The 16506-nt window shown below is 42.2% G+C and overlaps 1 protein-coding gene across 1 annotated transcript; it reads right to left on the minus strand.

Annotated features, from left to right (window-relative positions):
* Positions 1-8393: 8393 nt before the first annotated feature.
* Positions 8394-15339, minus strand: idh3g (isocitrate dehydrogenase (NAD(+)) 3 non-catalytic subunit gamma; the record flags this gene model as incomplete). The annotated part of the gene is made up of 10 exons (XM_080732682.1): positions 8394-9126; positions 9645-9705; positions 11823-11917; positions 12562-12708; positions 12825-12927; positions 13008-13141; positions 14524-14656; positions 14819-14879; positions 15006-15121; positions 15227-15339. The coding sequence occupies 10 exons, from the start codon at positions 15337-15339 to the stop codon at positions 9025-9027; spliced, it is 1065 nt and encodes a 354-aa protein (XP_080588808.1). The 3' UTR covers positions 8394-9024.
* Between the last annotated feature and the right edge of the window lie 1167 nt (positions 15340-16506).

Raw genomic sequence — 16506 nt, forward strand, 5'->3', positions numbered from 1 at the left:
GTGTTTTCTGGTGGATTTGCAGAAATGTTTTTTCATCAAAAGCTATTTAGAGACGGTTCACCTGAAAGGAAGGTGGTGGGGGGTGCACAGAACAGATATGTAACAGTGAGGGAGGGGATTACGGTCAGGAAATAGACCAAGATAACAAGAGGGAAATTGGAAGGGGAACAATCAGGATGAATTGAAATAGTTTAAGCTGAAGCCAGCTAACGTTGGATAAAAGCAACATATGGACAAAAGACTTGGGACAGACTATTATAAGCAGACTTGGCTTCATTTTTTGTTGTTGTTTTACACATATAAGAACAGCCTCTCATTTTGAGCGTTTTAGAGGGATTGAACAGATGTCTGTGTATGACATATTTACTTAATGGCAGTCTGGACCCTGGCAGCATAAAAAGAGATACCGGCCTGTTCCAGGGGAAGACTCGCATGGACATTAATCATGTCATAGTACATCAATGTCACTGGGAAAGAAGCTCTGCTTTGGCAACCATTGACTGGTAGAGCACACTGTGTTTAGGCTGGAGTCATCGGTCTTGCACAGAGGTAGAAAGTGTCTTGGCAAAAAGCCAAGGTGCGCTTAAGTCAGAGCGAGCAAATGTGCCTGCGCTCAGTGCGCTGACGTTCAGGCAGTGTTATGCAGGTTGTCATGAGCGCAGCACACTCATCTTAATGTAATGGAGTTCAAGGTACTGGCCCGTGACCCCAGGGCACAGGAACAGGACATAGAACTCCCAAGGGGGAGGGGGAGGAGAGAACATGACAAATATTGCCCATGATTGAAGTATGGGTTCGGATAGGACATTCCATCAATAGCTCATGAATTGCCGCTGCTTTCTTTTCCCTCTCCGCTCTACTTACCTGTTATAACCTGTCTATACACCGATTAGACAGCCTGTCTATCGTCGTTGTCGGGTGGAAACCTTGTATGTCCAAAACCGTTCGTTTTGCATTTATCATTTTAAAAATGATTTAAACTCGTGAAAGCGAGGCGTTGTGTGCTTGTAGATCGGCTGTTTTCACTACTTTTGTGCGACAGCCTTGTACGATGAAGCAGGGCTTTACTTGAAAAAAACGTACAAATTTGAAACTTGGAGATTCGAGGTTTCCGCCCGACAACGACGATATGTGTGATGTTCCTCTGATGAGAAACTACATCTAGTCTATCTGCTTCCTCTGTGAAACCCATTCAGGAAAAACAGGTGAACCAATTTATCACTAATAGAAAACCTTACACTGAAATAGCACATGGCCAGGCTCAACCCTAACCTGCCAAACGGTTTTCAGCATGCTGGGATAAAAGAAAAATAGTGAGCTTGTCAGAGACGAGGATGGACAGAACAAGGTACAGAGGTTCCTATCCACAAATGAAGCCTGGTTAACATTACGCACATAACACAAATCTCTGACATCCCCTCACAGTAAAATCCTCAGTGATAATTTAACCCTGAGAGTCTAACAATGAACTCAAATGGACCCTTAAGGGTCCATTAACACTGGGGAGTTTATTACTGTGCTCCATTTAGCGGTTGTCATTTGGCTCTTTGACAGAGCATAATACCGGGTCACATCCATGTATAGGGCTGAACCTTTTGGCATATACACAGGTGGGATCAATTTTCTATCCTTTGAGCACAGAACATGGCTCCGCTAAAAGCATATACACACATGCACTGCGGTATCACAGTGGGGCCAGGTGGTGGTCAAAGAGGGGGGCTGCATTCCCATACCAGACCAGCTGCCACATCACAAAATGGCCACCGTTGTACACAATACTTCTCCCAAAATGCCTCACCACCGCTCACACAGGTGGCTTCCTAATCGAATCAGGATTCAATTAGGACAGAAGGCAGAATAGAAGAATAGAAGAGCAGTGGTTGGTCACCGACACCGTGGATGCCATATTGTGAAGGTCCAATATATCGTTGTTGTCGGGTGGAAACCTTGTATGTCCAAAACCGTTCGTTTTGTATGTATCATTTAAAAAATGATTTAAACTAGTGAAAACAGCCTATCTACATGCACACAACGAGGCGTTGTGTGCTTGTAGATCTGCTGTTTTCATTACTTTTGTGAGACGGCCTTGTATGATGAAGCAGGGCTGAGTCAGTGTCAATTTTAATATAGAATTTTTGCATGAACAAAGAATAAAATATATATATTTTAAATAATACCTAACAGGGTAACCAGACACTTGTCTGACTTTCTTCTTTATAGATTTTGTCCTGCTACTCCTCCTCCCACAGTTTTTTGGCACACACTCACGCCATATCATGCCATATGGGAATCGTGTGCTACCATTTTTCTAAGCAATATGTTGTATACATTTATTTGTGAACACATTGACTTGAATGGGCAAATGCGAACAAGAGGGTTAGGGTTAGCGGATTCCTTGTGTCCCAGCGGCTGCAACCTCACGATTTGTGTCGGTGCAACCACACCTGCAATTTTAGAGTTGTTCCAATACCGATAGCACAACCTAAAATGCTGGTCTATGCCATTCTGATACCACAAAATGTATCACAATGATGAGATTTCATTTACAGTAATATTTTGAATTAATATTCTTACTGTACAATTTAGATTATTATAATTTATAGAGCCGCACTTTAACTATTATTAATGGATTTTTAGATCCTTAGATCATAATTTCAAGAACCCTCATAAGGCGCACAGCACAAATGGAACCAAATCCATTTGGTACATTTAGGAAAATAAGGCTTCCATTTCTTTTGAATCTTCTATTTTTCACTGCCTCACACTACTCCACCCTATGTGACCTCTCATGACATTACAGCACTCATACACAGTACAATGTGAGTCACACACACATGCATTCACTCCAAAGTATATACATTGCATACTTCCACAGTACATGGCCCACAACCATGGATGCATGAGCACTCACAATCACGCAATCAGTTATGTCAGGAATTGGATCTACTCCCCAGGGAATAATGCAGGAGTATTATATGCACTTAAGTAACTGCTGGCATAGGTCACTGGCTGTGTGTGTGTGTGTGTGTGTGTGTGTGTGTGTGTGTGTGTGTGTGTGTGTGTGTGTGTGTGTGTGTGTGTGTGTGTGTGTGTGTGTGTGTGTGTGTGTGTGTGTGTGTGTGTGTACCCGTTCTTACTACCCAGTGAGCACCGGAAATAGTTTTTAACCAACAGAGTGAGGACATTTTTGGAAAGTGAGGACTAAGTTGCGGTCCTCACTAAATTTAGGGGTTGTGTTAAGGGTTAGGTTTAGGGTTAGGGTTAGGGTTAGGGTTAGAGTTAGGTTTAGGGTTATGGGTTAGTTAGGGTAAGGCCACAGGAATGGAAGAAAAATGAATGGAAGTCAATGTAAAGTCCTCAGTATGTAGCAAAAACAAGTGTGTGTGTGTGTGTGTGTGCGTGCGTGCGTGCGTGCGTGCGTGCGTGCGTGCGCGCGTGCGTGCGTGTGTGCATGTGTGAGTGAGTGACATCTATGTACACTGAAAAGCGATGTTTGTATTATGCAATGCCCATGTTTTGGTTGTAAGCTCAGCATTGGGGACGCCCCAGTATTTATGGAAGGATCAGTGTGAATGCAGGAGGATCTACTGAGAAAATCTCAAGATACACAGCTGTACACCCTGGCTATGACAACAAGTCCAGATAAAGAAGCAAGCTATATGGTCCATAGAGCATATGCCTCTGATTTTAAAATGGGTGGTCTTTGTTGCCAAGTTATATATCATATCAACACCCTCCTCCCCCTTTAATCAGTCCTCTGGCTCTCCACAGTCCCCTCCACATTCTCCACACTCCTCTCTGGTACTCTCTCTGCTCTCCTTCTCCTCCTCCTCCAGAGTCCTGTCTTCTCCCTCTCCTCCTCTCCTGTTGACATCCACGTGTCACCCCAGCCATCCCTCCTTGTCTAACTGCTTGTCCCAGTGTCACCACCCAGGGGCGTCACAAGGGGGAGGGAGTAGTGGGACTGAGTTACTATAGTGCCCAAGGTGGAGGGGCCTTAATTATTTTATACTTTTATTTTATACTTAAATAGCAGATATACAAGCTCACAGCGCTGCGAGCTTGTAGATCTGCTATTTTTTTAAAGTCGTGAAAATGTGTGCAAATCTTTGAATATGTGTATTTTTTTAAGCAAACATTTGTAACTCAAATCTTGCTTCTGGGGGGGTCCCTGGAAGTAAATATTTTGAGATGGGGGTTCGCGTCCAAATACATATCATTTTGGGGGTCCTTGACATGAAAAGGTTTGCGCAACACTGACATAGAAAAATAGTTTTTTTAAAAAACCTTAGAAGGATATGAAATATTCAAAGACATGCCAAATGTTCAAGATTCAAAAATAGCAGATCTACAAGCTCGCAGCGCGGCACCGTGAGCTTGTAGATCTGCTATTTTTCCATAGTTAAAGCACAAAATGTGAGTGAATCCTTGTAGGTCTACCCAGGGCCCAGAATTTGGTGCGACACCCTGCCAGTGTCACCACCCACGCCGCTGCCTCGTGCCTCCCCAGTCTCTTTATTCTGCAGTGATTATGCCTGTCCCTGCAAAGAAGGACACGACAATCGATCTCACCCCAAGACCACTTTGGGGTAAGTAATGGAGGGCATAGTTAAGGGCTGACGTAGCTTAATGTAACTAACTGGGGGAGGGGGGTCCCATTAACAAAGAGTAGGCCTAGAGCTGGCTGACTGGATCCAGCTGTGTCGGGTAGAGGTTGATCACACACATGGTGATTGATTTCCATCACCTGTTATTGTGCTGGGTACTGGCCAAGAGCTGATAACGGAGCGAATACACGTGCACACACATGTGCCCACACACACACACACACACGTGCCCACACACACACACACACACACACAGACACACACACACACACACACACACACACACACACACACACACACACACACACACACACACACACACACACACACATACACACACACACACACACACACACACACACACACACACACACACACACACACACACACAGTTTTGTATTTGTACCCTTTTGGGGAAATTACATAGACTTCCATTCATTTTCTGTGGCCTTACCCTAACCTCTATCCCTAAACCTAACCCCTAACCCTAAACCTAGCCCTAAACCTTGTGGGGACCTACTATTTTGTCCCCACAAAGTAGGGAGGTCCCCTGAATGTGACTGTGCTAACATTTTTGGAGCCGTGGGCGGAGCCCATGGTCTCCCTCTGAGTGGCAATGTGTGTCCTGTCTCACCAGTGAGAACTGTCCCGTTGAGTTCGAACAGTACCTTTTATGACCACACATGTTAAGGGAGGGGCGCTGTTTTCAGGCCAGGCACACACACGCACACACACACACAGGGGGGAACACATAGAATCAAAAACATAGATCTGGAAGTGCTCAATTTCACGGCTCCACTTCGAACCAAGGTTTGATTTTTTAGTCCCCAAATGGGACCATTTACTTGGATTAGAACTAATATACAGTGTGTGTGTGAGAGAGAGAGAGAGAGAGAGAGAGAGAGAGAGAGAGAGAGAGAGAGAGAGAGAGAGAGAGAGAGCTGAAGCAATTCCCTAGTGCAAGAGTTATGGCAACTAATAACAGCACATGTTTAATATCACTCCCATATCTTGCGGTTAGTGACAGCCATTTAGATTACTTCATTCATCATGAAAAAGCAGATGAGGGATTTTAAACATGGTGTTGTAGAGACACAAGAAGACTATGAGGAGAGGGAGTTGAGAAGTACACAGGCTGAGAGTGTGACATGGAACTGCACTTTTCTGGGATAGAAGGAAAACGGGGAAGGCACATACTGTATGGTTATGTGTAAGTCCTGGTAACTGCCAAGTGTTAAGTGCATTAGAAAGACAAAGCATGTTTGATACTTGAGAGTACAGAACATTAAGAACACCTGCTCTTCCAGAAAAATGTGTAAGTGAATCAGGTGAATCAGGGTGAAATCAAGATGAGTGTCAGCTTTCACCTGGACTAACCTCGCCAGCCCTGTTGTTTCTTTCACCCTCGATCATTAACTCGCCATGTTGTGCCTGGAAAAAAAGCCAGGCAGTGAGGATGAATGGAGTGTGACTGGATTGGGCTTTAAGGCAGCTCTTGGATCAGTGTTTGATTGGCAAGTCGAGGGCCTCTGGTTCTACAAGGGATTGTGGGAGGTGTGGGCGGGGACCCCTCAGGTCAGGCAGTTGGTGTCTGTTGCTAAAGCTTGTTCTCAATCTCTATAGACTGGCTTCTATGGTTCCAGCCGTTTGACTCACAACCTGGCTCCAGGGTAGGCTCATAGGGAACCAGAGCTGAGACGAGGAGCTGATGGGCAACTGCGGAAAGAGTGCAGGAGTCACGAAACAGCAATTAGAAGTGATTTGAGGAGTCAGGCTTCAAGGGTGTTCTGACAGTATAGGAGCATGAGAAGAAACTGGGACATCCCAGATGACGTTGAGAAAAAAAGCCAAAAAACATTCAATTCTCTATGAAACGTATGAGTACATTAAAGCCAACTTGGCATCTCCGTAGGGTGAATTACTGGTGTGAATGGATAGAGAGAGTAGAACAGCAACATAATGCCAATTCCAAACCACCAGAAGCCAAAATACACACCTATAATTCCCTGCACATTTCCCACTGCTTTTGCAGGCTTTGTTGGTTCCCTCAGATCCGGTAAATCTAGAATAAAATGTCTAAGCCCTGTCACAAAACAGCTTATTCAATACAGAGGAAACTGCTGTTTTCCATAGAAAACAATATTTTCCAAAGATTCAGATGGGACCTGTACCTCAAATCACACTCCAGATCGGAACAATAACGGTGGCCTCTGGCCTGCTGGGATTCGTTATGCAGCACTACGTCATGGTGATCTACCATGACATCTAGGTCTGTTAATCGCTCATCCAGTCCTACATCTTCTGGCATGGACCGCATAGCACTGGAGGGGTTGGATAATGGGTCAGGAGTCGGGGGTCCGGGAGAGGAAATATAAATATAACATTTCTTTGAAGATTCCAGAGAAAAAATAATAAATCCATGAATTCATTTGGAGAAATAGTGACAATAGCAGATCGACAAGCTCACAGTCAGTATTTGCATATTGGCTGTTGTCACTAAATAGGGCTTAAGTGGTTCACTCATAATGTAATTTTTTTAAATTTGGGTTTTCTCCTTTGGGTCTCGAGTTAAAAGGTTTGGGAACCACTGACCAGTGGTTCTCAACCTATGGGTCGGGACCCACAGGACATTAGAGGCAGAAATTGTGAAAATAGCCGATCTACATGCTCACAATAGAACCATGTTATACAAAATGTAATGCCTCACTGCTTAGTGTTTGTCAGGGCGGGGTAAGATGTAGATACTACTGTACATCCCCAGTTAAAATATGATTATTTGGGGGGTCGCGGCCTGAAAAGGTTGAGGACCACTGATCTAGACTGAGGGTCTATGTGTCTTGGGGAGAGTGTTTTCTGCTGGTGTTTCAGTCCGAGTGTATCAAAAGGTGCGTTCGGAAATGCGCACCGGGTCTGGTATGGTTAGGGTTAGTTTTAGGCATAGTTTTACTGAGGTTAGGGTTAGGGTTGGGTTTAGGCATAGTTTTAGTGAGGTTAGGGTTAGGATTAGGGTTGGGTTTAGGCATAGTTTTACTGAGGTTAGGGTTAGGATTAGGGGTGGGTTTAGGCACTCACTACACTGAGCACACACCCGGTGCGCATTTCCGAACGCACCCTTTCATACACTCGGACTGAAACACCAGCAGAAAACACTCTCCCATGTGTCTTGTCTGTTTCCAGGACAAATTGCAACCCACCTCTGATCAGCACATCATGTATTGTGCTTGCTGCCAAGGAAGTAAATCCCATATCACTTTATACATGGTGTAAATTGCAATTGTTGCCACCTAGTGAGTAAAAGCTGCAACTCATCCATCATGTTTTAAACCAGGCATGGACAGTGAAAATGTCAAGGGATGGATCAACGACACCAATCTTATTTATAGCCGAATAATCCCTATTCTCAAGAGAAGCGGTGTTGCAGATGTGTTGTAACGTTACTATTCTAAACAGGAGCAGGGAATGAAGATAAACATGGAGTGGATCTGAGGGATAAAGAGTTCATAAAACCGTCTATTACGTCACACAGTGTTAGGTTTAGGTACACGCTATGCATCAAATAATGTATTTTGCTGGTGAAGGAACTCCCCCTTAGAAACACATACAAAGATATAAGATGAATAACCGCTTTATTGGTCATATTTATGTTAAGATAAAACGGTTGTTTCATATACACATTTAACAGTTCATTTGTGTCACCCCGTGTTAGGTTTAGTGTAGACTCTACAGTAGATCAAATAATTGATGTTACCACTCTAGGAATTCTGAGGTCACCCCCACACACAAAGATTATGGATAACTGATTTATTGGTAATATTTGTTATACATTTACTCAGATAAAGGTGTCTTTTCATATATACACATTTAATAGATCTTGCCAGACAAGGCATATGCCTATCCCTATGATTTGGGACACATTTAGGTAAAAACAAAAAAACATTATGGCACAAACAGTTTAGCAGTAACAGAAAGCGTTAATCTCCCCTCAAATAAAGGAAGTGCCTACAGTAGGCTACATAAGAGTATTGTACGGTATATAGAAGATCTTATACACAGACATACAGTACAGCACGAGATATAACAGTATCACAGAATTGTAAGGCAAAACTAAAGCTGTATATTTGGGTTGATGCAAAAGGTTGCAATATAGACAGCTGTTTATTAGCCTCAGGCACTCATTATTCAAGAGTCATCAGCTGTGCCCTAAAGCCTAAACTAAACAGAAGTGACCACAGTTATTGTAGAAAATCAAATTGCGTTACAGAGATCACAGGAGAAAAGTAAAGCATAAAGTGAAGGACAAAAGGAAGCTTGTACAGTGGACCCGCTGGTGGTTAAGAAATCACTATGGAGACAGACATGCATGGACACACAGGTGATAAGTCTGTGTTGTCCTCCATGGTATGGAGTTGCAGAGGCTTTAGAACTCGGCAGTGTGCTGTCCCTTACTTTGTATCATCCTCATGATGGAGTGGACCACGTCTGATGTGGTACCCTGCCCCCCGATGTCTGCTGTGTGTAACTGCAACACCAGAAAGAATTAGACGTTCTTATTACTAATCACTTTGTAGGTAATTTGTTTAATTTTAAAGAGCATGTGTTGAGCGATTAATGTGACATTTGTTTTGTTGGCCACATGAAATCAATTCCTTTTGTAGGACTTCCTTTTAACATTTCTTTAATGGTAACGAGATCTGCCAAAGTGGCCTTTCAGCTGCTTTGGATGACAAGTGCAACAGATTGGCGAGGGTTTCGTTGAGCTTAGGGAATGTAATTCACACTGCCCCACAGAGGATGAAGCTGCACCGTGTGGTAGACTCTTTTTAAATATAAACAAATTGTGTTAGTATGTCAGTAACGGGAGACAATTTCAGTAAGAGGAGACTATAATGTTTTGTGTGACGGTTCTGGAGGAATCCTGCCAGACCTGCCATCCTAGGGCCTCTGGGTCGGTTTCAGACAACAATGCCTTCTGACAAGCAGGCTAGTGAGGGGAGGCGAGGGGAGGAGGCTGAGCAATGGCATCTGAGGCCAACTTACCCTGGTTTCATTCATGGTGGTGAGAATTGCATTTCGGATCAGACTGGCATAGTCGTAAAGTCTGGAGACAGAAAGATTATGGCATAAATAATTCTGTAACACTAGGGGTATCACATACTGTAGCTTAGCTTCACTGATATTTAAATAAAAGAGGAAGGTATAAATAATTATTTAACAGTAGGAGTATCACATAGCTTCGCATTCACTGATATTTAGATAAAACACTGTCACACAAAAATGAAAAATGCTGTCACATGCAGACTTCCTCCAGACGTGTAGAGGAGGCACAGCGGCAGTGCTGAATTCCCGAGTGATTTCACTGACGTCAGAAAATGTTACGAGATTTTTATATAAAAAAGGGAGGGCCTTCAGATGACCTTCAGAAACCCCAGGGATTATCTATTTCTGTCCCATTAAAAGCTTTATGTAATGTTTGTTAAGGCTATATTTTAACCTAGCCTTTATGTAGCACAACTTCTCAGCATCTTTAAGGCGGTTTACATGTAACCTTCTTATTGATTGATTACCAGTCACATATGTTATCAGTCCGGTAATCTAAAGGTCACGTTTTGCCAGCTCCCAGTCGATCTGTCCAAGTGTCCCTGAGCAAACCCCTAACTGCTCCCCCTGACTAACCATCTGAGCAGCAATCAGGTGGGTGAAGCTAAAACTGGTCTACCCAATACTTTTCTTTTTCTATGCAAAGGACTAGGTTTCTCTTTGTTAGCTTCATTTTAATCCATGTTTCCTTATCTCTTGAATGCAAAGCACTTTGAGCTGCATGTTTTGTGTGAAAGAGTAACGTTTTTATTATTTGTATTTGTTAGAATTGCTTGCCATGGTCTGCCAATGACTTGGTTGGTTGGTTATGCCTGCCCTTCTTAGGTTCACAGTGACTTTAATTAAAGCAACACATTTTCATTTGGGGAAAACCAGAAAAGGATATTGGTATTTTTTTATTTGGGAAAATGTTGGAAGTAAGCCACACTGCAAGTCACAATACTACCATTCATTTTCTAACCACTGTGTTCAGCAATATTGTTCTCAAATGAATAGCTTACATTTTCAGTCCTTTCTACTATTAATACTTTATATTTGGCTATCAATCATCAATCAGTTACTTTGCTGTTCAATTGCGTTGGCTATTCAAAAATAGCATATATACCAGGAAAGAAGCATTTCTTCGACTCAGACCTTATCGCCAGGGTTGGCTTATAGCAGCTGTCGGTAGGACCATATATGGATTCTGTTAGTGTGGATCTCCTAACAGGGCATCATCTGGGATACAATCCCTTTTATGCCCATATATGGAGATCCCTAACAGAATCCCTTTTATGCCCATATATGGAGATCCCTAACAGCATCCCTTTTATGCCCATATATGGAGATCACTAACAGCTAACAGAATCCCTTTTATGCCCATATATGGAGATCCCTAACAGAATCCCTTTTATGCCCATATATGGAGATCCCTAACAGAATCCCTTTTATGCCCATATATGGAGATCCCTAACAGAATCCCTTTTATGCCCATATATGGAGATCCCTAACAGAATCCCTTGTATGCCCATATATGGAGATCCCTAACAGAATCCCTTTTATGCCCATATATGGAGATCCCTAACAGAATCCCTTTTATGCCCATATATTATGGAGAAATCCCTGCTCTGAGTATCTGACATCAGTGTGATGTCACCTGTTTATGCCCATATATGGAGATCCCTGCTCTGCGTATCTGGTTGCTATGGTAAACAGTTGGTTGCTAGGGTAAAAAAACATGGTTGCTATGGTAAACAGTTGGTTTCTAGGGTAAACAGTTAGTTGCTAGGGTAAAACCATGGTTGCTAAGGTGGTTGCTAACGTACACTAACAGACCAGCAACAACAGACTGTTGCCACAGCAACGTACACAAAGGTTTGTGTACACATGTGGTGTGATGTCATACTGATGCGGAGATATGAGCAGGGCAAAGGTGTGACGTGTGACGGACGGACGGACGGACGGACGGACGGCCGGTGGAGGTTTTCATAGTAAACTGCTCCCTGACGGTCGCAACAAGCTCACTTCATGCCGTGCTGCGAGCTTGTACGTCTGCAATTTTTTTTACATTTTTGAAAGAGCTTGAAAGTGTGAGAACATTTGTAAAATCTGCCTCGGGTCTTAATGGTCTTAACTTACTTGAGGTGGTCCAGCATCATGCAGCTCGCCAGCAGCATGGCAGTGGGATTAGCAATGTTCCTGTTTGCAATACTCCTCCCAGTGTTCCTTGTAGCCTGAGACATCAAGAAGACATAATTATAATTAAATATTATATAACATTATGAAAATGATAATATATATATATAATATTAAGTCCATCCTACAGTATGAACTACTACTGCAATTATCAGAATGCCATACTGTATTCAAGCTGTCTCTTTTGAAATTAGGGATGTGTGCACCTGACTTTCTGAAGTGTTAAGGTATATTGTTTCACCTAGTTACTTTAAGGCAGATTTCAGCATTGTAATGCAGCAGCTGCCTCACGGTTAAATGTATTGAAAAAGCGACCTTCCCTAATGTAAATAAACCAGCATACAATGGCTACCAGAATGTGTGCTGGAGGCTTTCCCAGTTTTGATTTCACGTGAGAAAGACATTGATTTCCTAATTGTTTGAAATTAAACCATTTTGCCGTTGCATGCATTTCCAAATCGCTTTTACATCTCAATATATTTTTATACATCGAAATGTTCCCAGTTTTGGCTATTTTCTGAGTATTCCCTTAATTAGCCATTTACAAATACATTGTTTAGGGAAATGAGTTGCCATGCAGGTACATAGTATACAAGTATAAACTAAATACAAATTGGCAACCGCTTACTACAGCACACATCCCAAATTAACATACAAGTATAAACTAATGGCAACAGCTTACCGTTTCAAAGACAGCATAGTTGAGTCCGTAGTTGGCCCCCGGTACCAACCCAGGGCCTCCCACTAAGCCGGCACACACATTGCTGACCACGTTCCCATATAGATTGGGCATCACCATAACATCAAACTGCTCTGGATTGGACACCAGCTAAAGATACCGCCACAAAAGGAAAAGGAGATAGTGAAAGATGAAAATTGTTTAATTGAAACATGCTTCATAGAAATGTCAAATCGATGGGCATGTCATTCAAAAGGGTTAGTCACCTGCATGGTGGTGTTGTCCACTATCATGCTGTCAAAGGTTATGTCTGGGTAACCAGAAGCCACCTCCTTGCAGCACTGCAGAAACAACCCATCACCAAGCTTCCTAATGGGAGAAAACAAGCCATGTCAACACCTGAAGAGTATGAAAAAATATTTTTGACTTGTGTCGGTCAATTGACTCACATGATGTTGGCCTTGTGGACAGCGGTGACCCTGCGGCGACCCTTTTCCCTGGCCAGTTTGAAGGCGTATTCAGCAATCCTGAGGGAGTTAGTCCGGGTGATGATCTTGAGACACTCCACTACCCCTGGCACACTCTACAGTGGGAAAGGTAAAAGAATTAAAAAGCTGAAAGAAATACTTTTGTGCTCAGACTGTGGAATACCAAATGTGCAGGTTTTTGAGGTCTGAAATTGTTCAGTGTCCACACACTTTATAATGTGCACTGGGGAAGTGACGATCATCCTCTGATAGTAGAAATCTGGTAGGAAGAATGCAACCACTAGAGGGTGTGGGTTTTCAATGTTTTGAAAAATGGCTTTTTACTATTATACTATTATTATTTACTATTTCATTTTTATGCCTGGCCAAAAGATGTTTTAATAAACAAACAAAATGTAAAAGGCTCAAATAATGTACATTTTAATTAAATAAAATGATTGTTCAAGATCAAAAGTGCAATGTGAAGCTTGGGCCATTATTTTACTTTTGTTTTTTCTGTTAACACGCACCATATACTTTAACTTTTTGCACTTTGCTTATCATATGCATAATAAAATTGTCTAAAAACTACCAATGGTATGTGAATTAGGTCAGGTGAGAACAGGTTATTGATAATGCTCCGTCATACTTTGTTTTGCGTGCCGGTGTCACATGCAGAAAATAGACCAGTAAGACTCCCTAATCGGGAGATAAGCGACCGACAATCTATAAGTTCACATTGGCTCCTTTTCTACCAAAGGAACTTTGGTTTTGTTCTAGATTCTTGGAACCATGGCGCTTTCACGGAACCGGACACAAACCAGCAGAAGTCCCCAGTTGCCCCAAGTTCGATTCCAGGCCTGGCCGGCAATGTGTGGAATATGATCGGTCAAATGGTCCATTTCATTGGGGAAATTCAACCGACAAAGGGCCAATGTGTTGTGAGCTTGTAGATCTGCTTTTTTCGGTGCACCACAACTGCGTGCAACAAAGTATAAATTCGGCTACCGAAAGACATGGAGGCCCCTTTTCCACCAGGGTTGAACTGGTCCCCTTCTGTTTTCCCCTGCCTAATTTTTAACCATTTCAGAGTGTTTCCACTGAAAATTAATTTGTTTCTCAGAACCCTAAAAGTTGTTTTGGAACTGGAACAAAAACAAAAAAAGAATCTTGCCCTGAACTGTGAACTAAAGTGGGCATGTCACTATCCTACAGGTTTAAAAAATGAAAAGAAAAGGGCTTCTGTTTTTCTTTTCTTTTTCTTTGAGCAGTCATATTCAGTCAAAAGGGGCTCTCTAACCATTCTGCTATACTGCCCCCAATTACAATGGTTCTGCTTAAAACTGGTTGAAACACAAGCCGGTTCTCAGCCGGTTCCATGAAAGCACCAGAACCAGTTCTTGAACCAAAGCTCTTTTGGTGGAAAGGGGACCAGAGTGGAAGATGAGATCAAGAAAGAAACTATGAAATCGGTTGTGGGTTTGTCTGTCTGTCTGACCTCGTGCTCCAGGCTGCTGTATTCTCCCTCTGTGTTCTCCCTGATGATCATGATGTCAATGTTCTGGTGGCGAGTCTGTACGCCAGGGAGGGACTGGCAGTGCATCACATTGGCAAACAAGTCTAGACTGGTGCTGTGAACCGATGTACACACAAACACACGTAAGGTAGGGAAAGAGAGTGAGAAGACAGACGAGAAGAGGTGAATAAAAATAGATAGTCAGCTGACCGCACTAGAGGAACAGGGTAGGGTTTCACAACAAAGAGCCTTTATACAGGGAACTCAAAATCCTTACCGAAGGAGATTATTCCTGGATTTCACAGAAGGTGGCATTTGGATGTTTGTCTCTATATTTCCTGCCAAAAGAGGTGATACAGTATAAGACAAAAATATATTTTTGATTATATTTCAATTATAACTAACATAAAATCTTGTCAGCCTTCAACACACAACAAACAAAAACATCTTTCCTTTTTTTTCACCTTTGAGGGCAACTCCATTACGGCGGATGGCAGTGATGGCATCATTAATGTCATCCTCAGTGGCCAAAGAAGAGTTGACATTCACAACCTCAAAGTCCACCGGCACACAGCTGAACCTACAGTACAGCGTGATGAAGTGTCACAGGATTAGCCCAACCATCTGAAAGTCATTTACAGAAGCTGAATGTCATTTGTGTAACATGTTAACAGACTCAACCAACCGGAAGACTTCCCTGACGTGATTAAGCAGCTCTGGACCAATTCCATCTCCAGGTATGAGTGTGACTGTGTGTCTGCCTCCATACTTTGCCGGAGGTGGCTGAAACATTGACATGAAGCTAAGAAATACAGTTTACTTATTCTGCCATTGTGGATATTTTAGGGGTAATATGGACATGTCATAATAAAAGGTTGATGAGGTTTTGGTGCCGACTATTGACTACTTACAATGTGTTCTCTCTGTTTGTTGAAGATGTACAGTAGATCAAGCCAGAAGAAAAATAGTTTGGTATGTTAGAACAGAAGTGTACCAGAAATCCAAAAACTCAGAGGATGGAATCATGGAAAATATCAAGGTTAAAACAAATGCCAACCCAGTGTATAAACATAAAAAACAGAAATAAACACCTCTGTAGTAAAGTTGTTGGGAAATAGTTGGCACCAGTTCTGTCACAGAAATGATTGATAAAGCTGTTCTGTTGTTAAATTACATTGCTATGCTGCCTGCAGCAGGTCAAGCTTCTGCAGTGGCCGCAAGCAACTAATTGATGCATAGCATCCAAGTTGGTTGCGGCTACTTCTGCAGCCTGCAGGTAGCATTGAGATACCAAGATGCGCATGCGACCCCACTGAGTATCGTTTAGGAAGAGGACAAAGTCACACACACACACACACACACACACACACACACACACACACACACACACACACACACACACACACACACACACACACACACATCCATCTATTTAAGTAAGAAGCTCAGTCAGCAAAGAAAGAGGTCAGCAAGTACGGTATTTCAACTCACAGCGTATGTCGACCTCTCTCTATGGCTTGTGAATGTTGTTCCAAATACCTGAAATACAGTAACATTAGGCTATCATTTGATTCAAAATGGACAGAAATGTCAGACAATGTAGACAGTGGTGTAAAGTAACTTACTAAATAAATACATTTACTTATATTTAGTTTATGTATTTTTTACTTTACTGGAGTATATCCAATTTCCAATACTTTTACTTCTACTCAACTACAACTCTGATCCAAATATTGTACTTTCACTCCACTACATTTTATATGAAAACTTGAGTTACTAGTTACTTTTCAGATATAAATTATTATATTATAAAACATACATTAACCCACTTTAGCCTACCTAAGCTCACAACGCATTGTGAGCTTGTAGATCTGCTATTTTCAAATATTTTGTACTTTTACTTTTGGTGCTTTATTTCAGTATATTTTTATGCCAATACTTTTGTACTTTTACTAAAGTAAAATC

Source organism: Nannobrachium achirus (genome assembly GCF_963921795.1).
Source record: "Nannobrachium achirus genome assembly, chromosome: 9".
Lineage (NCBI taxonomy): Eukaryota > Metazoa > Chordata > Actinopteri > Myctophiformes > Myctophidae > Nannobrachium > Nannobrachium achirus.